The following is a 27,452-nucleotide window of genomic DNA, read 5'->3' on the forward strand; positions in this document are numbered from 1 at the left end:
GTGACTTGCCATTTTCAAGGGTTTCAAGTCAAACCAACACAGTTACGGTCAAATCGTGACTTGCCATGGTTAAGGTTTCAAGTCAAAGCAACAAAATTAAGGTAGGCTCAAAGTCAGACCAACAGAATTAAGGTCAAACAGTGGCTATCGACCTTTTAAGGGTTTCAAGATAGACCAACACAACAGGTCAAAAACTTACTCTCACTGTTCAGAGTTTCAAATCAACCTAACATAATTAAGGCCAAAGCAGGACTTTCCATTCTGAAGGGTGATTTTGGTTATGCATGTATTCTGCTGTAACATAGAAGAGCTATTCAATACTTGAAATAAGTCATAAGAATATGTAACTGCAAGGAAATTGTATACAATACAGGTGCACCAGAGTAAGGACATAATCATGTCTGATCTTGTTAAAGCCCAATGTAAGTAAGGAAAGCGAAGAGTAAACAAAAACCCTCACAAAATAATGAAAACCCTCGCAAAGAGTGAACCTGAATCACTCACCTGAGTAATATGAGCCACAAGTTTCAAAATGGCAAACTGATGCTAAAGTATTAAGAAAGTAGGTCATTAGGTCACATTCATAGCCACTGGAAGTCAGTTTTTAAGATCTGTATGCAAAACAAGAATGTAGGCCAGTAAGTCAAGGTCACAATAAGGTGACCTGTAATCACTTGGGTACATCAGGTAAATATAATTAAACAGTCTAGGAAAAATGATCTGATAATTTTTGAAGTACTTTTTCCTACATAACTGCCACAACAAGTGACCCCCAGGACGGGGCCTCTTTTCACCCTAGGGGCATAATTTGAACAATCCTGTTACAGGTCCACTAGGGAATGCTTTATACCAAATATCAAAGACCTAGTCCTTGAACTTTCAGACAAAAAGATTTTTATTTTTTTTTGCTATATAAGTCTATGTGAAACTTGGAACCCCACGGCAGGGTCTCTTTTTACCCCAGGGTAATAATTCAAACAATTATAGTAGAGGACCACAAGCCATTGCAACATAAAAAAAATCAAAAGCCTAGGCCTTGCACTTTCAGACAAGAAGATTTTTTAAGTTTTCTCCTATATAAGTCTATGTAAAACTTGGGACCCCAGGGGCGAGGCTTCTTTTCACCCCAGGGGCACAATTTGAACAGTCTTCATAGAGTCACCACAAAGCAATGCTACATTAACAAGAGCTGTCTCCATAGGATGACACATGCCCCCGATGGCACTTTGAATGAATAGTTATGGCCGATGTTAGAGTTTAGGACCTTTGACCTACGGAGCTGGGTCTTGCGCACGACACGTCGTCTAACTGTGCCACACATTCATGCGTAGTTTTTTTAAAATCCATGCATGAATGACAGAGATATGGACCGGACACGCCCATCAATGCACTATCATGAAAAATGACCTTTAATGTCTAAGTGTGACCTTGACCTTTGAGCTACGGACCTAGGTCTTGCGCGCGACACGTCGTCTTACTGTGGTACACATTCATGCCAAGTTATTTGAAAATCCATCCATGGATGACAAAGATATGGACCGGACACGCCCATCAATGCACTATCCTTTAACGTCTAAGTGTGACCTTGATCTTTGAGCTAAGGACCTGGGTCTTGCGCGCGACACATCGTCTTACTGTGGTACACATTCAAGCCAAGTTATTTGAAAATCCATCCATGGATGACAAAGATATGGACCGGACACGCCCATCAATGCACTATCCTTTAATGTCTAAGTGTGACCTTGACCTTTGAGCTACGGACCTGGGTCTTGTGCGCGACACGTCGTCTTACTGTGGTACACATTCATGCCAAGTCGATGACAAAGATATGGACCGGACACGAAAATTGCGGACAGACTGAGAACGACAGACGGTTCAAAAACTATATGCCTCCCTTCGGGGGCATAAAAATATCGGAGGCCTAGGTCTTGCAGTTTCAGACAAGAAGATTTTTAAAGCTTTTCCTATATAAGTCTATGTAAAACTTAAGACCCCTCCCCTCTCCGGGCGGGGCCTCTTTTCACCCCAGGGTTATAATTTGAACAATTTTGGTATAGGACCACGAGGCAATGCTACATAATAAATATTAAAGGCGTAGGTCTTGTGGTTTTAGACAAGAATATTTTTAAAGTTTTTTCCTAAATAAGTCTATGTAAAACTTGGGACCCCCGGGGCATAATTTGAATAATTTTGGTAGCTGACCATTAGATGATGTCACATGCCAAATATCAAGGCTCTATGCCTTGCGGTTTGGAAAAGAAGATTTTTAAAGTTTTTCCTTTTCGTTGCCATGGCAACCAAAGTTCTGCATGGAATTCAATACTTTGAACAATTCTGAAAGGGGGCCACCCAAGGACCATTCCTAAGAAGTTTGGTGTGCTTCTGCCCAGTGGTTTTCAAGAAGAAGACTTATTTATAAAATGTTGATGGACACACAACAGACGACGGACATTGAGTGGTCACAAAAGCTCACTATGAGCCTGTGGCTCAGGTGAGCTAAAAAGCCTCACAAAGAGTGGACAAAGACCCTCGCAAAGAGTGGATAAAAATCCTCATGGGGTGGACAAAACCCCAGGCAAAGAATGGATATAACCCCTTGTGAAGAGTGGACGAAAGTACTCCTGAAGAGTGGACAATAAAAGCCAAAAACAAAAGACAGATGCAGGTACATCTATTCACAGGCAAGACTATCTATTTTTTATCTTTTCCCAGCCTGTGGAAGGAGATAAAAATGCTCTCAAACCAAACCTATTGTAATGTGAGCTGCGCCATAAGAGAAAACCAACATAGTGCGTTTGCGACCAGCATGGATCCAGACCAGCCAGCACATCCGTGCAGTCTGGTCAGGATCCAAGCTGTTCCCTAGCAGTTTCTCTAATTGTAATAGGCTTTGAAAGGAAACAGCATGGATCCTGACCAGACTGCGCGGATGCACAGGCTGGTCTGGATCCATGCTGGTCGCAAACGCACTATGTTGGTTTTCTCGTGGCGCGGCTAATATAAAGATCACATTAACTTCATTCAAATACAAAAATATAGCTCAACATTTTAGCAAAGTAACATAAGATACAGTTAACATGCTGGTTACAGAAAATCTACTAACTTCTATCTGTCAGACAAAATTCCTTCACTTATTTTGATTTATGTTGTATGTAGTATATCTCTCACGCACACCTACTGTTGTGACAGTTAACTCCTTTTAATATGGAAAGGCATCATTATTTCAACCTTTGTTCTGTTTACAACATCCTAAATCATTATAGGCAGTGCCAGAATTTTCAAAATCAGTTTAAAAATGAGAAAGTTATGAACATTTCACTATTTTTTGTCAAAAGTGGAAGCCATTTTTTTTTTGTTTCCATGGCAACGTTAAACGAAATGTTGATAAAGTGTAAGAGTAAGTATTATCAAGGCAGAAACATATGAAGACCTAGACAACAAATTTTAAATCATTCTGAAGATAGACTAATGAAAGAGGACAGACGGACAGACGATATCGCGTAAAAGAGTTGATCAACATCGTTCACTGGACAAGATTTCTACCAAACTGCATCTATCTTACGCTTATCTTTACATACTTTGCAATTTTAAATACTATCAACTTAAGAAGCTAGCAAACCATTCTTCACAAAAAAAGGCTCATAGCTGAAAGTCTGTTCATGATTTGGTAAACTATTAAATGCTTATTCATCTCTTGGAGTTTAGCAAAAACAAGGAATTTTGAGGAATAGTGTTGGAGGTAGAATTTACTAATTAAGACATTCAAAATAAATTCTACCTCCAAAATGTTTTTTCCAGTATGTGTGACAAATATATATTACCCTATGACGTTTTCCAGTATATGTGCCAAAATATTTGTTACCACTACATATTTCCAAGTAAAATGAATTCCAGTCATTAAACTAGCTGCTAGCTACCCAGTTATACAAAGTGACACATGCAGACAGATAGGGAATATTGAATGCTGTCTGTGATAGAAGCCAAGCAAACTTCACACAAATCAACGAAGACTAAAATAATCATAGAACCAAAGTCTTCAAAATAATTTCACAAAAGGCGTACAAAGGGTATTCAATTTTTCTAGACACTTAACTTCTCTGGACCAAGTCGGACTGACTAAAGAAAGAGTGATAATAGAAGAGTTTAGTAAAAATACTCAGAAAATCAAAGATTTATTCGAGACCGTAAGAAAGTGTACCTGGACATATACATGTATGTAAGAAAAGTACTCTGATATATAATCAGAAACAGAATTTCTACAGACTTCCCCAATTCTTCATCTCAAATCAATCTTTTATTCTATCGTTTAATGTCAAACATTTAAGCGCTCAATTACATAATCTCTCAAATGATGCGTTTTAATAAGAACAGAGATGCAAGTTTATGTTGAAAGCTAACTGTTCTTAAATATGCTGGACAAGAGTTTCCAGTGTTTTTACTGGTGCTGGTAAATCCCGTTTCACTACCAAGAAGTACACTGACATCAGAATAATATTATTTATCATTAATGAATGTATGAATTAAGCTACTAAAAGGAAGTGGTGCTTTAAAGAAGAAATCTGTTTAATTTTATTTGTAGAATACATTTTGCAAGAATAAGAATATATTCCTGGTCATTGTTGTAAATGAGATTTTCCACCTATAGAGTAATTGAAAAGTATGTAAAACAAAAAAGGGCCTGAACAATCCCCTCCCCCACCAACAACCTACTTCCTGATTTTTAAATTGTAACAACCTGGGGTCATTAATATGGAAATATACATTATCATCATTGTTCAGTAATTGTGAAATATTAAGAAATCCTTGCATCTCTGAGTTCAACAGGTTTGGTTTGAGAAAACATGGCAACATTCATTCTAACATCAAAAGCTGCAATTAAAAAATGATTTTTTGATTATTTTTCATTTGCAAACTTCCCACATTGATTATCTCCCCTTGGGTTATATGAACTACTGCAATCACAAAAAGGTGACAATGAAAATCATGCAACTTATTTTCTGTTACAATGGAATTCAAATATTTCTCTTTTTTGCATTTATCAACAAAATGGGCATTGAATCTCTGAAAAATACTCAAAATTATTTCAATAACTAAAATCTAAGATTAAATAATGAAAAAAAAGCATGTTCTCCAAATCATGATTATAACTGTTTGTGCTGGCAGAGATCTCAGCACTGCAAGGGGAGACAACTGTGTCAAAATTAGTTTACTGACAAAGCAACATGAATCAGCTTCCAAATTATCTACAATCTGTACACGTCATCCACAGTAACAGAAAGTCTACACTCAATATATGAAAACTTACAGCACAACAAAATATTAGCAAAATATTAACCTCTAAAATTTTTATTTTCCAACCAAAACAGATGCATTTTATTGGTTAAATCTAAGCACACAATCGTTCTAAATTTCAAATGATTCTGATTCGCTGAATTTGACAACTGCTCTCACTTTGCACCAATCAAAAAACTTTTAACTGTGCAGACTGACCAATCAGATCAACTGTAATACAATACAATACCTCTTCATCCCTGATGTCTTTCAATGTGTAACTGACCACACAGATTCCCATGTTGACCAGATCAGAGGAGGCCACATCAAACACGTGTTTGGAGAACTTCTTACGATCCTTGTAGATCTCCTGCAAACATATTTCATCATTATTATTACAGTAATGTCTCCGACTGAAACCACATCAATGAACTGAATATATAATTATAATTTTTACATATGCTAATACATAAGTGTAATTCTTCCGTATCAACAGACTAATTGTTCATCATTTTTTTCAAACACTAATACACATTTGAGTAATTCAAGACTGCTAAATATGGTACACTTTCTCTCGTTACGAATGTTTGATTTTCTCAGTGGTGTTTGACCAAGATAAATGCAGAATTTCATCATAGTCTCACTAATTTGTTACCATAGCGAGAGTACTGTTTGGAAATCCAACAAGCAGTTAGACAGCAAAGTGAATGTAACATAAAATGCTTTGTCATTCTGCAGAAACATTGATTTTAAGGTAGTTCTGCATGTTTGGATCGTATTTTTTTCTACACTTTAGAATTTGATTAAACTCTTGATTTTTCAAAACTTCAGAATATACCTAGAAAATTCAGCAAATAAAAAAGATATGGTCATGTGCTTGATTTCTTGCTAGACAGATTTGAAAAATATGGACCTCATGCAATATTTCATAATGGGAGTCTATGGGAAAATCATAACTCCATAACATTTTCACGAGCAGAAATTTTTACACAAATTAGATTTTGATTAAACTTCTCACAGTTGTGAATAAAGACGATGGCCTATAATTTAATGAAATAAAATGTATAGGTTCATGTGCTTATTTTTAAGATATCTGACCATGATTGAAGTAAACCAGACATTTCATGCTAATTTAAGACATTATTTTGAATTATATAATGTGTCATATGTTTTAATACCATATTTTGACTTTAGAAATATAGCAACAGTGCCACTGTACTAAATTTACTCACAGGTTGTGTTTCTTTAAATTATAAGATGATTTTCATCTACGTACGGCGAATCCAGATTTTATTCTACGTTTTCCGGATAAATGACGTTATGCCATCATTTCCCGTTTATCAAACCTGCAGAACTACCGTAACTGAAACATCTGTTGTGATTCATTGACCTGAACTTAGCCACTGGTGCCATCCTCAATTATGAGAACTACAGAGTTCAAACAGAACATCCAGGACAAAACTGAAATAATTTTCAAGTTCCCCTTACAAGGACTGACTTCCCTTGAAATGACACCTTTAAATCTTAGACTGTCCTTGAAATGACACCTTGAAATCTTAGACTGTCCTTGAAATGACACCTTGAAATCTTAGACTGTCCTTGAAATCACACCTTTAAGGACGGATTACACCAAACCGGAAGTGACTACTCAGTGTTACATGTGAAGTAGTCCAAAATGTAGTTCCATGCTATGGATGAAATCTGGTATAATGAGTGACATGAGGAGGTGACAGTTAAATTTTTGGCTTCTGTTTACTGCTTATAGTATTAATAGATCTAGACCATTTTCATTGTAAATTTCTTTGAATAAGTTTTATTCTTTGCGAAAAATGTCTACCTACGCGTAACTGCTAAACGGCTGTTTTCATGGGGGCATTTTTAGAGGGTGATGTTTCTCAGAACAGATTATTTTTCTTATATTCAACATAACATGTCAATATTTTTCTATTTTTGATAAGAAGACATGTTATACTAAATGACCATATATGGTTTTCATATCATTGAAATGCTCTAAAGTGCTGAAAACGAGGTCTGAATGTTTTGTTATTAATATGAAATAAATAAGGAATTGAATTAGTAGAATTTAACCTTAATATCTTAGACTGTCCTTGAAATGACACCTTTAAATCTTAGACTGTCCTTGAAATGACACCTTTAAATCTTAGACTGTCCTTGAAATCACACCTTTAAATCTCAGTTTCAGCAATTTTTATCAACTATTTCCTAACTGTTGTTAGGACAGCAGAAAGTGCACTCTGTATAAAACTGTGATCAAATGAGCACTGTCTACTTATTACTGCTTCTGGAGCTAACAGATCTAGTTTGTGACCAAATATCATCTTTCAATTATCTTGAATTTTCCTATTTTCTTTTATAATTTATTATTTCCATAACAAATCCTGACAGAACATTATTTCAGTGAGTTTTTTGCAAAACTAATCAGATTTATTCATTCAAAATTCAAGAAATTAGGGCGTTAGTCATAGTTATAAACTAGAATCAAAGTCGAGAACTCTTCAACAGTTGTGCAAACCCTGACCCTGACAGGACAAGTTGTAGCTGACAGGACAAATTGTAGCTGACAGGACAAGTTGTAGCTGACAGGACACACTGTAACTGACAGGACAAGTTGTAGCTGACAGGACAAGTTGTAACTGACAGGGCACACTGTAACTGACTATACCTCTACAGTCATGTTCCCCATGATAGCTCTCTGATGACCTTCCAGAGTTTCCTGGGCGACCTTTCGAACCTCGTTCTCAGACTTCCCAAGAAACAATTCGCAAGCCGAGGCCAACATTTCCTGGCTCTGTCCCTGAACTTTAACCTGCAGTAAACAAATTTATCATTTCAAACACTGATAAGGTAAAATATTCTTTCATTATTCCATTTAAAAAACATTCTTTTCAATAATTAACATTTAATTTACTGTATATTCTCTTATTAACGCCCCAATGGAAGTAAAATTGCAAAAGGGGTGCATTCACTAAGGCCGTGTGTTTTTTCCATTTTCTGTGATAAAGTGGTCCCCTAACTGGATTACCGTGTCTTTCCCTGCTCGTTAAGCAAGAATAAGACATCTAGCAGATTTATTTGCATTTTTTTTATCAATTCACATGTAAAATTATCAGCCTTCATGATCATAGCAGCTGTTTGTGTTAAACAAGAGCACCGCCTTGCGGGTGCTGACGCTCATCTGATTTTTTTTTGTGTAATAGAAATATTGTCCTACCCATGATTTTCTAAGTCTAAAAAGGGCCATCATTCTTGCAAAAAGCAGGATAGAGTTATGTTTCTTGATGTACAGTGTCCACTTATGATGGTGAAAAACTGTTGCAAGTTATAAAGCAATAGCTTTGATAGTTTATGAGAAAAGTTGACTTAAACATAATACTCAACCAAGAAAATGATTTTCTAAGTCCAAAAGGGGCAATAATTATTGAAAAAAGCAGGACGGAGTTGCTGTACAGGGTCAGCTTATGATGGTGAACAAGTGTTGCAAGTTTCAAAGCAATAGCTTTGATAGTTTAAGAGAAAAAGTTGACCTAAACATAAAACTTAACCAAGAAATCTGATATTTTCGAAGTCCAAAAGGGGCCATAAATCTTGCAAAAAGCAGGATGGAGTTATGTTTCTTGCTGTACAGGGTCAACTTATGATGGTGAACAAGTGTTGCAAGTTTTAAAGCAATAGCTTTGATAGTTTAGGATAAAAGCTGACCTAAACATAAAACTTAACCAAGAAAACTGATTTTCTAAGTCCAAAAGGGGCAGTAATTCTTGCAAAAAGCAAGATGGAGTTATGTTTCTTAATGTACAGGGTCTGCTTATGATGGTGAACAAGTATTCCAAGTTTCAAAGCAATAGCTTTGATAGTTTAGGAGAAAATTTGACCTAAACATAAAACTTAACCAAGTAATCTGATATTTTCTAAGTACAAAAGGGGCCATAAATCTTGCAAAAAGTAAGATGGAGTTATGTTTCTTGCTATACAGGGTCAACTTATGATGGTGAACAAGTATTCCAAGTTTCAAAGCAATAGCTTTGATAGTTTAGGAGAAAAGCTGACCTAAACATAAAACTTAACCAGGCAACGCCGACGCAGACGCCGACACCGACAACCGCTCAAGTGATGACAATAACTCATCATTTTTTTTCAAAAAATCAGATGAGCTAAAAATGTCTCATGCTAATATTATCAACTGGTATTAAAGTTTAGCTATTTGTGTATTTTACCATAAAAAAATTATCGTAACTTTTGTTCACAAGCACAATTCTACAGAATAAGTGATTGTAGTCCCCAAATTAGTCCTCATGATTTTCTTTCAATTCAGCTCATATGAAATAACATCAACAGATATTAAAAATATATTCTTTATTAAAAATTTGGACTATGGGTGACGGTGGTGTTTATAAAGAAGTGGAGGGCGTTAATAAGGAAAAATACAGTACCTGAAGTTTACTTTTCCTTTAAATTTTAAGTTAAATTTTCTAACTTAAACACCAATGACGTCATATCTTAAATAGAGATTATATTGCAACTTTACGAATAGTCTGAACAAATTGGAATATATCGATATAACAAACTGGAATTTTAATATCAATATTAAAGAATGTGCAAAACAATTTCTATAATTTTCCTTCTTTTCTCTTCCTTGAAACTTTATAAGAAATGTAGTGAACTCACTGAAGTCAAAGAATATTTATATTACCAGTAATTTCTATTCAATCTACCCAGCATGCATTATAATATGGGATAATGTACACAAAAGCCAAATACCCAAAGTCTGCCTGCACTTGAATGCAATCACATCCACAACAGTTTTTAGCTAAAGACATTTAAATAATGGAAAAAAATATCGGCAAAGAAAACTCACTTTAATATGACAAAATATTACATAAGGTTACTATTATGTAGGGATATTAAAAATGTTTAAAGGGGAATATGTGTGATTTTAAAACCTGTCTAAATGAAAACAACTTGTTAAAACATTAACTTGTGAATGACCCTGAAAATATTGGCCATGGAAAATAATCTATGGTATATGACTATGAGTGATAAAATATGAAAATTTGTTTATTAAAAATAGCAATATATGGCCACTTGATTACTACTCATTTAATGAAAGGACCATGATTGCCCTAAATAGCTCAACTGAGTTATGTTAAATAGATATAGGGAAAAGTGACCATCCCTCTTGGTGGCCATGTTTTTTGACAAGTGGGTCCAAATTGAAGGGTTACAAAAGAACCATCTGGCGAAATAATTTGAACAATCTTGGTAGAGGGTCACACAAGGACCATTTGTGTTAATTTATTCTAAAATCTGGTCAACAGTTATAAACAGAAAGATTTTGAAAGTTTCCAATATATACATGAAAGGAAAGTGGACACGACCCCTGGCGACAATGCTTTTTGAAAAATTGGAATAATTTGAACAATCCTTTTAGAGGGTTACACAAGGACCATTTGTGTGATTTCTTTTGTCAAAATCCGGCAAGAAGTTTCATACAAGAAGATTTTTAAAATTTCAACTACCGTATTTTGGTGCGTATAGGTCACACTTTTTCTACCCATTTTGCAGCCTGAAGAAGTTCCTGCGAACTATACAACAGAATACTGCCAGCAGAATTTTTTTCAGGCCAATTTTCTGACCGTAGCTATCGCAAAATTATGTGCATCTGTTACAAATGAACAAAATGGATAAAATATATCAATATCGGCGGCTTTTCAACCAATAGCGGTTATTTTCAATAAAATATATCGTAAATAACCCATACAGACTATTAAAATTATGAATGACTTTAATTCAATGATGTTTTTGCAGTTTGAATTACGTTTGTTTCTACTTTCGTTTTACTGGACGCCATTGACAGGTACATGTTCTCCGGGTTGGATAAAATCCGGACAGATCCGTCCTCCGTTCCAAACATAATTTATACTAATTCTTTGCATAATAAAACAAGAGGGCCATGATGGCCCTATATCGCTCACCTGTTATCATTGCACTTGAGGACAAGAAGGTCGTCAGAAAAAATATCAAAGTCCAAAGGACAGGAACAACAAAGGGAAGAAATTTAACCAAAGAGAAAACAAAAATTCTTACAAGGTATAGATATGTCAAAATACACCTAAAAATTGGAGGTACCATCCATGTTGTACCACAGAAAAGTGGTCTCGGTTTTTCCCTACGGCCAATAATAAAAAAATTACTAAAAATAAGCTATTTATAGTAACGTAAAAGGGAAGTAATTAAAAAAAAAATATATTGTAAGTGAACAAAAGAAGGATCTGCCAAATAAATCTGTTGACATAAATGAAATTTCAGATCAGTATCTTCATTAGTTATGGAGATATACCCATTTTAATTTGAAATAAAGGGAGGTAATTTGACATAAAATCAGTCCATAGTTATCTACCCTGTTTGTCTCAGTCCAACTAATAACAATAATGAAATTTCAAATAAGTCCTATAAGTACTCACTGATATAAATCCATTTTGATTACAATCAGGGGAGGTAATCAGATATAAAAATAACTCTGGAACCTACGATTGGATCTGATTTGTCATGGAATCCAAGATTTATTGTTGTTGAAGATATTTTGGAAGTTTGTATCAAATAAAACCATAAATGAAGTCTCAATATGGCTGAAAAAGCCAAAATAGCCAATTTTGGACCTTTAAGGGGCCATAACTCTGGAACCCATGATGGAATCTGGCCAGTTGAAGAAAGGAAGCAAGATCTCGTGGTGATACAAGTTGTGTGCAAGTTTGGTTAAAATCAAATCATAAATGAAGCTGCTATTGTGCAGACAAGGACAAAATAGCTAATTTTGGCCCTTTCAGGGGCCATAACTCTGGAACCCATTATGGGATCAGGCCGGATCAAGAAAGGAACCGAGATCTTATGGTGACACAAGTTTTGTGCAAGTTTGATTAAATTCAAATCATAAATGAAGCTGCTTTTGTGCAGACAAGGTCAAAATAGCTAATTTTGGCCCTTTCAGGGGCCATCACTCTGGAACCCATAAAGGAATCTCGCCAGTTCAAGAAAGGAACCAATCTTATGGTGATACAAGTTGTGTGCAACTTTGGTTAAAATAAAATCATAAATGAAGCTGCTATTGTGCAGACAAGGTCAAAATAGCTAATTCTGGCCCTTTCAGGGGCCATAACTCTGGAACCCATAACGGAATCTGGCCAGTTCAAAAAAGGAACCAAGATCTCGTGGTGATACAAGTTGTGTGCCAGTTTGGTAAAAATCAAACCACTATCGTGCAGACAAGGAATTGTTGACGCACGGACGGACTGACGACGGACGAAGGGTGATCACAAAAGCTCACCTTGTCACTATGTGACAGGTGAGCTAATAAAAAACTTGAAAGATAATTTTTTTACTTTTGATTTTTAAACAAGAGGACCATGATGGTCCTGAATCGCTCACCTCTTCCCACATGACCCAGTTTTGAGTATGACGTCGTTTTTTCTATTATTTGACATAGTGACCTAGTTTTTGAGCTCATGTGACCCAGTTTTGACCTTGACCTAGATATTATCAAGATACAAAAAAAGATACAAATTCTGACCAATTTTCATGAAGATCCATTGAAAAATATGGTCTCTAGAGAGGTCACAAGGTTTTCCTATTATTTGACCTATTGACCTAGTTTTCGAAGGTACATGACCCTGTTTTGAACTTTATCTAGATATCATCAAGGTGAACATTCTCACTAATTTTCATGAAGATCTCATGAAAAATATGGCCTCTAGAGAGGTCACAAGGTTTTTCTATTTTTATACCTACTGGCCTAGTTTTTGACCGCAAGTGACCCAGTTTCGAAATTGACCTAGGTATCATCAAGGTGAACATTCAGATCAATTTTCATGAAGATCCATTGAAAAATATGGCCTCTAGAGAGGTCAAAAGATTTTAATAATTTTAGACCTACTGACCTAGTTTTTGACTGCAGTTGACCCAGTTTCAAACTTAAGCTAGATATCATCAAGATGAACATTCAGACCAACTTTCATACAGATCCCGTGAAAAGTATGGCCTCTAGAGAGGTCACAAGTTTTTTTTATTATTTGACCTACTGACCTAGTTTTTTAGGGCACGTGACCCAGTTTCAAACTTGACCTAGATATCATCAAGGTGAACATTCTGACCAATTTTTATGGACATCCATTCACAAGTATGGCCTCTAGAGAGGTCATAAGGTTTTTCTATTTTTAGACCTACTGACCTAGTTTTTGACCGCACATGACCCTGTTTCGAAACTGACCTAGATATCATCAAGATGAACATTCAAACCAACTTTCATACAGATCCCATGAAAAATATGGCCTTTAGAGAGGTCACAAGGTTTTTCCATTATTTGACCTACTGACCTAGTTTTTGACGGCACGTGACCCACTTTCGAACTTGACCTAGATATCATCAAGACGAACATTCAGACCAACTTTCATACAGATCCCATCAAAAATATGGCCTCTAGAGAGGTCACAAAGTTTTTCTATTATTTGACCTACTGACCTGTTTTTGAAGGCACGTGACCCACTTTCGAACTTGACCTAGATATCATCAAGGTGAACATTCTGACCAATTTTCATGAAGATCTCATGAAATATATGGCCTCTAGAGAGGTCACAAGGTTTTTCTATTTTAAGACCTACTGACCTAGTTTTTGACCGCACGTGACCCAGTTTCAAACTTGACCTAGATATCATCAAGATGAACATTCAGACCAACTTTCATACAGATCCCATGAAAAATATGGCCTTTAGAGAGGTCACAAGGTTTTTCTATTATTTGACCTACTGACCTAGTTTTTGAGGGCACGTGACCCAGTTTCGAACTTGACCTAGATATCATCAAGGTGAACGTTCTGACCAACTTTCATACAGATCTTGTGAAATATATGGCCTCTAGAGAGGTCACAAGGTTTTTCTATTTTTAGACCTACTGACCTAGTTTTTGACCGCACATGACCCAGTTGCGAACTTGACCTAGATATCATCAAGGTGAACATTCTGACCAACTTTCATGAAGATCTTGTGAAATATATGGCCTCTAGAGAGGTCACAAGGTTTTTCTATTTTTAGACCTACTGACCTAGTTTTTGATGGCACGTGACCCAGTTTCGAACTTGACCTAGATATCATCAAGATAAACATTCTGACCAACTTTCATAAAGATCCCATGAAAAATATGACCTCTAGAGTGGTCACAAGCAAAAGTTTACGGACGCACGGACGCACTGATGCACGGACGGACGACGGACGACGGACACCGCGCGATCACAAAAGCTCACCTTGTCACTTTGTGACAGGTGAGCTAATAAAAGAAAAAGAACTCCAAAAAGAGATATTTTGTTAATCTTTTTACTCAGAATCAAAAGAACGCGGTCGATTACATGACATGGAAAGGTGTTATAACTGCTGTGCAAACAATTCACACTTCAACTTGCATAATTGCAGAATGTAAACACAAACTGACTGCTGCCAATTAGTGTCAAAAAGCCGCTTTTCTTTGATTTGTGATGCAGTCTGTTACCGATACTACCTTTGGTACAAAACGGTTGGGATCGGAAATAACACTGTGCGATTTCCACCAATCAGGTTCTGATAATAATTCAGTATGCGGCATCAATATGGCCACCACCATAACTTTTTTGCCGGTAAATATTGCTGGGGAAAAAATCCGAAATTTAACTGCGAATAATACGCTAGAACTTTAATTTTCCGACCATTTCCAGGGCAAAAATTAGATGCGTACTATACATTACTGCGACCTATATGCACCAAAATATGGTATATAAAATAAACGGAAAAATGACCAAGTCCCCTGGAAGCCATGCTTTTTGACAAAGAATAATTTGAACAATCTTGGCAGAGGGTCACAAAGTGACCATTTGTGTGAAATTATTTCAAAATCTGACAAGAGGTCAACTAAAGATTTTTCTATTTTCAGCTCTTGTGACCTCAATGTGCAACCAAGTGGAGCAGTTTGAACAATTTTGGAAAAAGAACACCCAAAGAACATTCAAGGCAAGTTTAATCAACTTCCACCATGTGGTTTCAGAAGAGATGTTGTTCGAATACAGGAGCTGTCACTACTGGTGACAAATGCACCCGGAGCTTATTTTTCCTAGTTAACCTTTGACTTCTAAGTGTGACCTTGACCTTGGAGCTAAGGATCTGAGTCTTGCACATGACACACCCTCTCATTATGGTTAATACGTACAACAAGTTATTTCAAAATCCCTTCAAAGATGGTGGAGTTATAGTCCGGACACAAAGCAGACCCTGTTAACCTTTGACCTCTAAGTGCAACTTTGATCTTGGACCTAGCAGTGTGGGTCTTGCATACAACACATCATCTAATTATGGTAAACAGTATGCCAAGCTATTTCAAAAACCTCTATGGATGGCAGAGTTACAGCCAAGACAAGAACTTACACACACGCACGACTTTCATATGCCCACCTTCTGTGACATACAAAGTGAGAATGGACGAACTTATGGACAACAGACAGATGATGACTGATCACAATAACCCATCTAAAGCACTTAGTGTTCAGTTGAGCTAATAAAGTAGTTGCAAATGTGGGCACAGTGATGTCATTTTGTCCTTATATAGTCATTACTATAAACAGTGAATCAATGAGGGACAAATAAGATAATTAAATTTTGCAGGTCATAATAAAATATAAATCCTAATGATGTCTTAAAGTGTATACATTTTGCCATCAATAAGGTACCACATTTGGTAATACTTCAGTTTAAGCTCACTGTGTCCAAAACTTCATCAAGTTCTTTTTAAACAGGAATTTTATCAAATGTAACATATTCCCCTTTAATACAATGTGATGATGTGCTAGGAGTTGAAGGGAGGTAAAATATAGTAAGTGCAGAACTATTTTTAAAAGATTATATGTACAACATAAACAGTGCATGTTGTTTTGAAACAGCAGTTAAGTTTACAAGTGTAACTTCATATTAAGTGTTACTGTTAGTTGGTAAATACAGCACATACCGTAAGTTGCTCTGGTTATATCGACAGTTGAACTGATTTAGTTTTGTAGGGTATCACATCGGCACAAGTATAGGCCATATGGTGACTTTCCAGCTTTTATGGTGAAGCAAGACCCCAGGTGCCCCTCCATGCATTATCTCATCATGAGCGGGCACCTGGGTAGAACCAATGAACTAGATGGTTTCATCACATGAAGAAATAAACACCCTGAGTGAGGTTCAAACTCATATTGTTAAGGGGCAAGTGATTCAAAGTTAGGATATTAACCAATTGGCCATGGAGGCCCAACAGTTCACCTAAACCAAGTTGGACAAATATCTTAACCCGAATGTTGCTAACAAACAAACTGGAATCACTTCGTATTTTAGCACTGAACATTAGTAGCGGAAGAATGCAGGATTTGGGCATGACCTAGATTAAACAATCCTACCTGAGCAATACCATTTACAGAAACTGCCACGCCCTTTTGTGTGTAGACACTGTGGGATTCAATATTCAAAGTCAAGACGTTCAGTGACAATCTGAAAGTGACGAACCGTAAATTTTATACATTTTATGTTACCAAACCTTTCACTTCATTCTTCTTGTTTCTATGACAGCAGCTGTCCCGTCTCCATGACAACCATTCTCTTACCTTAGAACAACGTCAGATGTCTGCTAAGCATGCCTACTTCCTGTAAAAACCCATGTTGGAAAACAAAATGTCTAACAATCAGCACACTTACTAGTCTGAATGCAAGTTTGCTGATAAAACAACCAATCCTAAAACATCTAGTATGATCTACTGTGAACATTTTTATACCGTACGAGAGAAAGGGATACAAAGACTTACCTTACACTGGCATTCATGTACACCTGTAACGTACTATTTTTATAGAAGACCTAGTATTCCAAAATCATGCAAAGAAGATGAAAGAAAGCTCAGAAGAAACCTTTCTATCATTCAGGCAACAATTTTTACCTCTTTCAGGTGACAATTTCTACCTCATTCACGCAACAATTTCTACCTCATTCAGGCGACAATTTCTACCTCTTTCAGGTGACAATTTCTACCTCATTCAGGTGACAATTTCTACCTCATTCAGGTGACAATTTCAATTTCAATGGAAGTGCAACCAAGAATGCACTGGAAAACAAACTACTGTATTCAGGAGTTCAATGGAGGGGTAAGTAAGTATCAAGATTTACTTTTAAATGCTAGTGATTAAAGATATTTTTCACCAGTAACCCTTCGCCTACTACTCTTTTGTCAATTCTTATCAAACACCTGATCAACTTTGTTTTTCTAATTCTTCAAAAATGTAAGAATCAATCTATTTTCTTGACTAGGCTTATTTCATAATTTCTGAGAAAACCGTTAAAAAAAAGAAGTTTTGATTATAACAAGTAAACAATAAAATCTTTAACAAATAATTATTTAAAGACAATTAGCTAATACTTTAAACAATCTAGAGCCAATGCCAGCCTTTTTTCGATGGAACGGACATCACAATTTCCCTTAGTATTTATTTTTTACCACCATCAGAATATTACACGCCGTTAACATTCACAAGGAGTATTACAAAGAGCTTCCTTACCCTTCTATTGAATTCCTTGAATGCAAATTTTTTTACATTCTTTTCAATACAGTCAGGCAAGAGAGAAGCCAAAAAAAAAAAACTCATTTCTAATCGGGTAAAATACTGGATGAATTTTATAATTTTTTCCAAACAAGGAATTTAACACAGTACAGCAACAGTGTTTGTAACACATATATAAATTACTGTTTGTCCCTTATATAAAAAAACAACTTTACAGAATGTGTATGAGCAATGTCACAGTGATGTTGAATTTGTTCTGTATTATATGTTAAAAAGCATTCTTCTTTGTCAAAACCTGAGACTGTGAATATTTCTCCAGACTATAACATTATATTAGTATAGTTAGTAAACTGTATACCCCTATTCAAACATCTGTCTGCCCTTACACATACTACATATATCTTTAATCTCGTGTTCTTGAACTGTCTATATTACCTTCACCATATGACATTTTTGTTGTTGTTGTTGGGTTTAACATCGCACTAACACAATTATAGGTCATATTGCGACTTTCCAGCTTTAATTGTGGAGTAAGACCCCAGGTGCACCCCTCTATGCATTATTTCATCACAAGCGGGCACCTTGGTAGAGCCAAACACCTTTTGAAAGTCAGCTGGATGGCTTCCCCACATGAAGAATTCAAAGCCCACGAGTAAAACTCAAACCCACATTGGTGAGGGGCAAGGTATATGAAGTCAAAGACCTTAACCACACAGCGACGAAGGCCCCTCATGTGACATTTCTAGCAGAAGCTATGTGAAAGGGATTAGTTTGGGTAAAGACAAACAGAGTTTACTCTATTGGATGTTTAGCATGCAATATGCCGCCACATTTTTTAGCATGAATAGAATAAATATTCTGGCTTTAGGTTGAAATAGAAACTATAGTGCTCAGTGCTCACAAGACTTTAACCTAAAGGTTATTGAGAAATCACAAAGGACAAATTTATTAAATGAGTTTTGAAACCAGTCTGAAAGCAAAAAGGTATCAATTGAGTTTTGAAACCATTCCGAAAGAACAAAGGTATCAATTGAGTTTTGAAACCAGTCTGAAAGCACAAAATGAGCACTACAGTCAGTGAGTAAGTTCTCCAAAATAAATATTACACTACTTATAAGCCCAAGACAATACCTGGGCTATGCCCGTTACTTCAATGCTCACGCCCAGTTTTGTGTAACATCCGCTACTTGTTGTTATGCTTATAGTCATAACATTCAGTGAAAGCCTGAAAGCAAAGTATACAGATACACCTTTACCCTGCTAAATTTCTAAAATGGATTAGTCTATCATTCAATTTGGACAGTACCATTTACTATTTGAAGGGTTGTTCACTGAGAATTTACTAACTAAACAGGGAACAGTGCAAACAAGATCTGCCTGCAAGGATGTGCAACCTAATCTTGCTCTACACTGGTAGCAAAGGCAGAATCTTTTGCTGCCAGAGGAAGTGGCATATCTGGTATCCAATAGAAAGCACAACCTGAATCTGTTGGAAAATCATTAAGTGGTCTACTGGAAGACTGTTTGCTTTAATCAACACTAAGAGGCTATCTTATTTCCCAGCATAAAAACCCCTGTTAACAATGCTCCACTTATCTTGCAGGTAAAGATCATTTTCAAATTATCTGCCTCAGACATACTGTACATGTAAGGCCAGACAGTCACATCATTAATCAAGTATTATTTAATTTAATTCCACATTAAAACCGCCCTGTTAGTAAACTAAACCTTGCTTATTTAACAAGCAAAGACTGCAATTGAAAGCGTTTGTAAACATAGCCCTGAGGCTGACGCATGTAAATAAAGTAAGCCTTTACATAGCCTTTAGACTGAGGCATGTAAATAAAGTAAGCCTTTACATAGCCTTTAGACTGAGGCATGTGAATAAAGTAAGCCTTTACATAGCCTTGAGACTGAGGCATGTGAATAAAGTAAGCCTTTACATAGCCTTTAGACTGAGGCATGTAAATAAAGTAAGCCTTTACATAGCCTTTAGACTGAGGCATGTGAATTTAAGGGTAAATTTTTTGAGCTGTGGATTTCTAACAATTTAAACTTCTTTTCTGTCCTACCATTTAATTTTTCAATTCCGTCTAAATGGTTTCGATACTAACATGATAATAGAATGATCAGATCACTGCTCTAAAACATTTTGCGGCGTCTCTTGAAACAGCTAAACTGTCAAAATACATCAATAAACGCTTACCTGGATTTTAGACATGAACATTAAAGTTAGGAAGGTGTTTAATATATAGGCAAATACTGTCATATCATCAAATTTTATGAGCAATTTCAAAGGGATACGAATTGTTACAACTTTTGAATATAAACAAAATGAAACTTTACTTGTTTCTTGGGATTTAGTTTAATATATTGACCAAACTACAATTATCTGTTCCCTTGAAAAATCAGTGTTTTCACAGTACAGCAGTCGAGCAAGTCCAGAGATTATATTTTCTGTAAGAGAGTAGAAATGCACAGCCCTTGCTAAAAGCTATGATGAAAGTGGTCCCAATGTTAGTGCCGGACTCCCTACCTGGGCTATACCCGTTACAGAGATTGCCACACCTAACTGGGTGTACACTTCCGTACTTGTTATGTGCAGAGTCATAACATTCAGTGAGAGTCTGAAATACAACACATCACAATTAACCCTTACCCTGCTTTAATTCTATAATGAACTTGTCCATCTTTCAATTTGGACAGTACCATTAATTGTTAAAAGGGGTGATTACAAAAAAGATACTGAATGGATAGCTAACAGTGCAGATCATGATCAGACTGCATGGATGTTTGTATGTGCAGGCAGATCATGATCAACACTTGTCACAAAGGCAGAGGCATGATAAAGGGTTTCAAGTGCTTCAAATACAGCTGAAACAGTACACAACTGACTTTATTCCGCAATTCCGAAATTTCGAGACTTTCATTTTTATATCATATGAGTTGTATGCTCTGTGTGGCAGATACAGTCCAATTTGGTACAAAAAGTCAACTACAAGAAATAGAGTTGCCAGAAAGTCATCAGTCAAGGCAGGACCCTGATCTAAAACAACTTGTAGAACTAACCATGGCAGGGACATGATCCAAAACAACCTGTCAAGGCAGGAACATAGTCCAAAACAACTTGTAGAACTAACCACGGCAGGGACATGATCCAAAACAACCTGTCAAGGCAGGAACATGATCCAAAACAACTTGTAGAACTAACCATGGCAGGGACATGATCCAAAACAACCTGTCAAGGCAAGAACATGATCAAAAACAACTTGTAGAACTAACCATGGCAGGGACATGATCCAAAACAACCTGTCAAGGCAGGAACATAGTCCAAAACAACTTGTAGAACTAACCATGGCAGGAACATGATCCAAAACAACCAGTCACAGCAGGGACATGATCCAAAAGAACTCGAAGAACCAGTCATTGCAGGAACATGATCCAAAACTACGTAGGACCAGTCACAGCAGGAACATGATCCAAAATAACTCAAAGAACCAGTCACTGCAGGAACATGATCCAAAACAACTCGCAGAACCAGTCACAGCAGGAACATGATCCAAAACAACTCATAGAACCAGTCACAGCAGAAACATGATCCAAAACAACTCGTAGAACCAGCCACTGCAGAAACATGATCCACAACTACGTAGGACCAGTCACAGCAGGAACATGATCCAAAACAACTAACAGAACCGGTCACTGCAGGAACATGATCCAAAACTACGTAGGAACAGTCACAGCAGGAACATGATCTAAAACAACTTGTTGGACCAGTCACAGCAGAAACATGATCCAAAGTAACTCGTAGAACCAGTCAAGGTAGAAACACTGTCCATCAAAATATCCTAGAACAAGTCAAGACAGAAACTGTGTTATACCAATCAAGAAAGGAACACAGCCCAGGAAAACTTGTGGAACCACAGGTTTTTTTCTTCGGCCGTTTTTATAGCCGTTATTTGGCTATATTCCCAATGTGACAGAAAGTATGTATTTTTCCCAAAAGGAGTGCAAAAATTCCCAATCTACATTCTGAAAAAATTTCATCAAAATTGCACAAACACTGACTAAATTATGGACAATTTTGGCAGTATGTTAAAGAGGTTGTACAATGTGAAACAAGTGTATGAGAAAGTGCTTAAACACATCCTCCCTATATCCTATGGGACTGAATATTTCCCAATATGGAACATTTACGCATCAAAATTCCCAATATTGAGGTATAGGCTCTGTTCCCAAAATAGAAAGAAAAAACCCTGAACCAGCCAAGGTAGACGCACGATCCATCAAAACTCATAGAACCAGTCGAGGTAGGTGCATGATCCATCAAAACTCATTAAACCAGTCGAGATAGGAACTTATACTTGTAATCGTGTCACACTTAGGCAGTGTGTCTAAGAGTAAATCCAGTCATAAATAACTTGGAAGTACAGAACCTTTACACTGCCTAATTTCTAAAATAGACTGGTCTATCATTCTATCATTCAATCTGAGCCTCACCACTTATTATTCAAAGGGGTGTTCACTGAAAACTTACTGACTAGCAAACACTGCAGACCATAATCAGAATGCATGCTTGTGCAGGCCGATCATGGTCTACTCTGGTCGCGAAGGCAAAGTTACATGTACTTGCTGCCAGGAGGCTAAAAGTTATTTATAAACTGACATGAAGGAACAACATCATATTGCCCAAGGATTTATCAATATATACTAAATAAAACTAACTGCCTGTCTTCCCAAGAACAAAAGTTGTAAAATAAACCCAAAACAAGAGGACCATGATGGTCCTGAATCGCTCACCTATCCCCACATGACCTAGTGTTGAACTGAGTACGACGTCGTTATTTCTATTATTTGACATAGTGACCTAGTTTTTGAGCACATGTGGCATAGATATCATCAAGATAAAAAATTCTGACCAATTTTTATGAAGATCCATTGAAAAATATGACCTCTAGAGAGGTCACAAGGTTTTTCTATTATTTGACCTAATGACCTAGTTTTTGAAGGCACGTGACCCACTTCTGAATCTGACCTAGATATCATCAAGGTGAACATTCTCACCAATTTTCATGAAGATCTCATGAAAAATATGGCCTCTAGAGACGTCACAAGGTTTTTCTATTTTTCGACCTACTGACCTAGTTTTTGACCGCACGTGACCCAGTTTCGAACTTGACCTATATATCATCAAGAGGAACATTCTGATCAATTTTCATGAAGATCCATTGAGAAACATGGCCTCTAGAGACGTCACAAGGTTTTTCTATTTTTCGACCTACTGACCTAGTTTTTGACCGCACGTAACCCAGTTTCAAACCTGACCTAGATATCATCTAGGTGAACATTCTCACCATTTTTCATGAAGATCCATTGAGAAATATGGCCTCTAGAGACGTCACAAGGTTTTTCTATTTTTAGACCTACTGACCTAGTTTTTGACCGCACGTAACCCAGTTTCAAACCTGACCTAGATATCATTTAGGTGAACATTCTCACCATTTTTCATGAAGATCCATTGAGAAATATGGCCTCTACAGAGGTCACAAGGTTTTTCTATTTTTAGACCTACTGACCTAGTTTTTGACCCCACATGACCCAGTTTCGAACTTGACCTAGATATCATCAAGGTGAACATTCTGACCAATTTTCATGAAGATTCATTGAGAAATATGGCCTCTAGAGAGGTCACAAGGTTTTTCTATTTTTAGACCTACTGACCTAGTTTTTGACCCCACATGACCCAGTTTCGAACTTGACCTAGATATCATCAAGGTGAACATTCTGACCAATTTTCATGAAGATCTCATGAAAAATATGGCCTCTAGAGAGGTCACAAGGTTTTTCTATTTTTAGACCTACTGACCTAGTTTTTGACCGCATGTGACCCAGTTTCGAACTTGACCTAAATATCATCAAGATGAACATTCTGACCAACTTTCATAAAGATCCCATGAAAAATGTGACCTCTAGAGTGGTCACAAGCAAAAGTTTACGCACGAACGCACGGACGGACGGACGGACGACGGACGCCACGCGATCACAAAAGCTCACCTTGTCACTTTGTGACAGGTGAGCTAAAAAACAAGAAGCTGTGTTCAATAAATGCTTAATGCCCCAGGTAGCATCCTTGTCGATACAAAGCAACTAAAGTCCAAAATTAGGTCAAGGTCAAACTGAGGTCAGGTGATGTCTGAAGATTAGGAATGTTCACAGTTTACATCTGCATTAGTATCAAGTCATTCTAGTAAGGGGTATTGATGCCAGATGAAACAGTCCCATTTGGTTAACCAAGAAATGGCCCATATAAAGCAACCTAAGTCCAAAATGAGGTCATGGTCAAGGTCAAACTGAGGTCAAGGTCAAACTGAGGTCAGGTGATGTCTGAAGATGAGGAATGGTCACAGGTTACATCTGCATTAGTATCAAGTCATTCTAGTAAGGGGTATTGATGCCAGATGAAACAGTCCCATTTGGTTAACCAAGAAATGGCCCATATAAAGCAACCTAAGTCCAAAATGAGGTCATGGTCAAACCGAGGTCAGGTGATGTTTGAAAATGAGGAATGGTCACAGGTTACATCTGTAGTAGTATCAAGTCATTCCAGTAAGGGGTATTGATGCTTGACGAAACGGTCCCATTTGGTTAACTAACGGACAGACAGAACAATCACTATATGCCTCCCGCATCAGTAGATGCCGGGGGCATAAAAAAACAACTAGAAGCTTCATGCTACAAAGACAGAAATCTAAATTTCAAATAAACCATGCCATACAACACAAGTGTACTGTTCACTTTGCCACAATACTAGGTCACACACTGCAAGTATAACTGTATCCTGTGAATTTCCATTTTTATACAGGCTGTATCTTGTGACTGAATAAACTCACACAGCTCTATATATATATGTCCGAAAACTTTTCAGAATCACACATGAGCTGAGCATCTTCAAAATGCCCGCAACTATTCACATGGCCTTGCCACTACATTCAAACTGATTGATTTTGTTCCTGTTACCCCTGAGATTCTGTTACCCTTGTGTCAGAAATTTATTCAGTCACAAATACAAGCCAATGAGCAGCAAGAACTTACTTGTGCAATACCAGTTACACAAACAGCCACGCCTTGTTTCGTATATACCATTGGACTCTCTATCATCAGAGTCATGGTGTTTAAATTCATTCTTTGTTGCAGCAAAAAATAAGCAACAAAACAAGATGTTAGTCATCATTCACATGTTAATATACCTGGAGGAATTGTTAGTCATAACACTTATCTTTCCAGCTGTGCAGTAGAATTTTTTACGCAAGGCTGATAAAGTCTTACGCAAAAGCTTTAAAGCTATAAAACTCTTAATATCTCATTATTATCTCATTATGCTTATCAGGTCATGCTCAGACTAAAAGAGAATTTGATTAACCTCAGTTTGCTACTAATTTCACTTTAAAGGTCACTTTGTGAGAACAGCAAAAAGACTTTTTTTGAATAACTTACCCGAGTTAACTATATTTTATAACTAATACAGGTTACAGAATGTTTGAAAAAGTAACTGAAATAGGTTACATAACTTAAAACAGTTACACCCCTGACTGGTTAACAGGTATTTTTCAGCTCTGTGTCGGGCCCTTCCTTCATGAAACCAAACTTGAAGGCCAGCATATTGCCTCATCACATACCCACATACCTTTTACAAATTTTGATTGTATTTAAATTATGTAATGTTCAAATGTTATTTGAACAAGACTTTTTGGCTTCATTTCTGGTTTTACTACTGACCTGTTCACCACAAGGTACAAGAAACTTTTTTGTTTTGTTCTTTTGCAGGTTTTAATGTTGCATCAACATAATGACACCTGGGTAGAACCACCAACCTTCCCTGAGCCAGCTGGATGGCTTCCTCACATGAATAATTCTAACTACCAGAGTGATGCTCGAACCAACATTGGTGAGGGAGAAGTGATTTGGGGTCTGCGACCTTGAACACCGGGTCACGAATACCTACTTAAGGTATGATAGAGAATAACAAAATTACATTTGCTCATGATTGAGCTATTTTCAGACAAGGAAACTTGACAAATTCTAAACATAAATCATAAATCTGGGTAGAAGAAGATCAGAAGAAACACTTCAGTTACACTGCTTGTTAAATCAGCAGAGTTAAGAAGAGTCAATCATATGTCGGCAGGCAGTTACTCGTCTTAAAACTCAAATTTATAACATCCCAGGGTCTCCTCATTCTTTTCATCTCTGTACTGAGAACTACTGCCATGAAATGACTCATTCAAACCATACAAGATAGGTCTTCCTGGTTCATAAAAGTCTATAGTATTCCAATGACCATGTACATGTGTATCTATAACTTATACTTTTTTCTAAACCTGAACCCTCTCTTCGAAACAGTCATAACCTAAAAGCATTTCACACTGGCATTCTGCCAAGTAATAATACACAATTTAATATATAATTATATATAAACAATAATAAATATTTTCCATCAGTTGTAGAAGTTACCAGTGCGTGAACTATAGTCAATGTAAGTTATTACTGTCCAAACTGCTGGAAATTTAATACTGCTGTCTCAGTTACATAAATTAATGAACCATGTTAGCTCGAATCTGACATTTCTATACCAACATGTGTTAGCCTTCATACAAAGTCATGTGTCTATCCAAAGATCTATGCTAAGTTAAATAATACATAGTTGTCATTTAAGCGAATATAATTATGTACTGAATTTTTCCGGATTTTTTTCTAGACACACATCTATGTTCAGAAATGAAACAAGTACTGCATACCTCTGAAGTTTCTGTATAACTGGCCACACAAACACGCGACCTCCAGGGATGTATTCCGACTGCCCTCGGCAACATCCTAAAAACGAACAAAGACAAAATAACATATATTTATTCAAATGCAACAACAACATGCCTCTAGTGGTTTTCAACAAAAACAACCTTTATGTGCATGAGAGCATCTGGCTCAGACTAATTGCCCACATCTATAGGCCTATAAGTTAGGTGTGTCATTCCTGACTACTGTATAGAGAGTTGTTAATTGTATATACTAAAACACAACATGTACCAGGTCCTAGACATTTACATCCAATTCGATTCAGTGAAATTGGTATATTTACGCCAGAACTAGAGCTATCACTGAAGGTGATGAATGTACCCCCAGCATGCAATGTGCACAATACATTGCAATCTGATGCACACAAGATTGCATAGTTATGTGGCCTGTATGTATATAGACTGTATGTAATACAGTATAGTAACAAAAAACAATGTCCCACAAGGCCAGTATTTTTTATCTTTAGTTTTATCAACCTGCAGCTGTCAGACCCTAAAATTTGGGAAAGTGAAAAAAAAGAAAGAAAAAAAAAGATTTCAGAAAAAAAATTTAAGTGTCAAAAAATGATGCACACACAAGTGATACGCCAACTGACTGTAATTAAAACAGTACCGGAACATTAAAGGCGCATTAAACGCGCGGCTTTTATACCAACAGTACGTCCAAAATAAAATGTCAATTTTTCGCGCAATCTCTGCGACAAAAAGCACATCGAAA

The 27,452-nt window shown here is 36.7% G+C and overlaps 1 protein-coding gene across 6 annotated transcripts in view; it reads right to left on the bottom strand.

The window, feature by feature from the left end:
* Positions 1–27,452, bottom strand: part of LOC123558577 (flotillin-1-like) — a 70,558-nt gene that overhangs the window by 21,924 nt on the left and 21,182 nt on the right. For 2 of the 6 annotated variants that reach the window (XM_045350453.2, XM_045350458.2), the window contains exons 2-5: positions 26,681–26,756; positions 19,017–19,110; positions 7,955–8,098; positions 5,522–5,641 (exon numbers count right to left, since the gene is read on the bottom strand). In XM_045350453.2, the coding sequence (XP_045206388.1) occupies positions 5,522–5,641; positions 7,955–8,098; positions 19,017–19,110; positions 26,681–26,756 (434 nt within the window). Of the gene's footprint in view, positions 1–5,521; positions 5,642–7,954; positions 8,099–16,735; positions 16,827–19,016; positions 19,111–20,421; positions 20,513–24,977; positions 25,069–26,680; positions 26,757–27,452 lie in introns of all 6 variants that reach the window. The other 4 variants (XM_045350487.2, XM_045350474.2, XM_045350481.2 and 1 more) reach the window with 3 other exon arrangements.

This window comes from Mercenaria mercenaria, chromosome 15, assembly GCF_021730395.1.
Source record: "Mercenaria mercenaria strain notata chromosome 15, MADL_Memer_1, whole genome shotgun sequence".
NCBI classification, from domain to species: domain Eukaryota; kingdom Metazoa; phylum Mollusca; class Bivalvia; order Venerida; family Veneridae; genus Mercenaria; species Mercenaria mercenaria.